At 30.4% G+C, this 2,337-nt stretch overlaps 1 protein-coding gene across 1 annotated transcript in view; it reads left to right on the top strand.

Moving 5' to 3' along the window:
• The first annotated feature begins 1,965 nt into the window (after positions 1-1,965).
• Positions 1,966-2,337, top strand: part of LOC108749004 — a 7,814-nt gene continuing 7,442 nt past the window's right edge. Inside the window, exon 1 of the mRNA XM_018487488.1 lies at positions 1,966-2,155. Coding sequence (XP_018342990.1) covers positions 1,985-2,155 — 171 coding nt within the window. The 5' untranslated portion in view covers positions 1,966-1,984. The remainder of the gene's footprint in view (positions 2,156-2,337) is intronic.

The raw sequence follows: 2,337 nt of genomic DNA, 5'->3' as shown, positions 1-2,337 counted from the left end.
ATCTCTTCATTGTAACCCTTGTACATAAGTATCAATATTCTTCCAATGTCGTGCTCAAGGTATACCAACAGTATTAAGATCAATAAATAGTCTTTCTTATCTTGTATAAGAAAAGAGAATCGTAAATCTATCTATCTTAATAACATAAATGAGAAGAAATAACCCTAATCTCTTTGCGTTTTGCAGTACAACTCATGCGGTCTCACGATCTGTCTTGTCATTCTCTTTGAAGTACAACTTTTTTTATGTCTATAGTTTATCCCTAGTCATAACAAATCTAAATTATGATCCATTTCAAATAATTTTATCAAATGACATATTAAATTGACCACAAGATTAGCTATTAATTTTTCAAGTCCTCAATAGACAATACGTATAATACAAATAATAGTCAATGAAAAGATACTTCAAAGAGACGCTAATATACAAATTGCAATCGTTCAATAACAGTTTGGATATAGCAGAAAGTAAGCAGCAGTAGAAGGTAAAATCCTTATATCTCTTTCTCTGACTTGATATCATTATTTGTAAAACTATCGTATCAGAAAGAACAACAGATATTTTCAGCGATATTTCTCAGTTCAAAGTCTTCTAACAGAAAAGTTTGTTCTTAAAACTCACACTTACGACAGTGAAAATTTTAACACGACATATATGTTATTAGACTTTATATATTACATATATATATATGATGTGATACATTGTTTGAAAACTTATCTTTTTTTTTAGGCAGTGAAAAATATAGAAAAACCCATCAGAGTCTACGGCACAAATAATTTTAATGATTCTCTAATTTTCGTTTCGTGTTTTTTTTTAATGACTACACAGCAAATCTTACAATTTTATGAACGATGCGATTCTACGTAGTGACGCAATGCATACAACTTCGGTTTTACTTTATGTAAGTTTTATATTATTATTGCATAATGTAATAATTTTGATAATCATTCAGCTATTCATTACATAGCTGGCACAATTTGGCATTTGGATAAAGAAGAACGAACTAATTGTCAGAAATCTTCAACTTGCGTTAATTATGTAATTTCGATTTATATTTTATATTGATAAGGACCCGAATTGAAGAGTTAAAACGTATATTTTATTTGTTTTGTTCACACGAAAAATACAGAATTTTTGTGCATTCGAATAGCTGATGTAGACTCTGATGGGCTTTTTTACATTTTTCATTGATAGATTCTTTCGAGCCTCATTATATATATTTGTTTTTTTTTTAGACGTTTGAAAAACATATGTATATTATTCTAAGCGTTTTACTCTTGGGATATACTGGATGCAGCCTCGCACAGCACCAGTTGCATGTAAGCGCTACACTCAGCTACACTACACTAGAGTGGTGCACACTATGATGTACACACACTGCATCATTATTATGCTAAAACCCTGTTCCTGTTTGACTTTCATTTTCAAATTTTATAATAAATGTCACGCACACTGGTTCTCACCGTCGCTTTGAGACGGTGTAGCAAAATACTTCGTGCATAAAATTTGTATTACACCGTAGCCTCGCTTACCTCCAGCCATGGAAACACAGTACACTGTCTGAGTGTTGCACTAGTGGGCAATAGTGTAGCCAAAAGAAAACGCTATAAGTGTGCCGTTCGAAGGGTAATTTTTTTCCGTTATCTGGACTTTGATACTTTTATACGTAGAATAATTAGATGAATCATTATGTACAAAAAATTCATAATTCTATTTTTTTTAATGTAATTTTTATGTGATCTTTAAAAAATCAAGTCCTTTGAGAAAATTAATATTATAATCATTTGTTCCCCTACAGAATACTTACATAAATTTTTCAAAAATTTTTTCCGTACTTTTTATATTTTTTGAGATATTTCAATACAAAAATTAAAACAAGAGACCTGTACTTGCAGGTATTAAAATGATTCATAAACAGTTGAAAGCGTATCGCACGTATCAACAATTTCTTCAAAATGTGCTCACTATCTGTGGTTGTTGGTACATGCCCTCAAAATCCAGCAAATTCACCTACTACTGGTCAGTTTGTGTATTTTTGACGATGATTCTGTATGCAACGATAGCCTTGCATATGTGTTATATCCTGAGACATAACATGAAAGTTATGGTGAAATTCGTTGGTGTAACTATATCTGCACTTAGCGCCATTATCAAGGTATGATCTCGAAGAAAATAGCATTTTATTACATAAGACAAAATCGAAACTATATTTTACATGTTTACAATAAAATTATGTATACAATGAAAAATATTAATAAATTTATTTATTAATGTATTAACCTCCTGAGGACCGACAAGTTTTTGAACGACTTTTACAGTTTTAAATTTATAATTTTT

This window comes from Trachymyrmex septentrionalis, unplaced genomic scaffold (assembly GCF_001594115.1).
Source record: "Trachymyrmex septentrionalis isolate Tsep2-gDNA-1 unplaced genomic scaffold, Tsep1.0 scaffold11, whole genome shotgun sequence".
In the NCBI taxonomy this organism is placed as follows: Eukaryota; Metazoa; Arthropoda; class Insecta; order Hymenoptera; family Formicidae; genus Trachymyrmex; species Trachymyrmex septentrionalis.
This window is presented reverse-complemented; position numbering and strand designations above follow the sequence as displayed.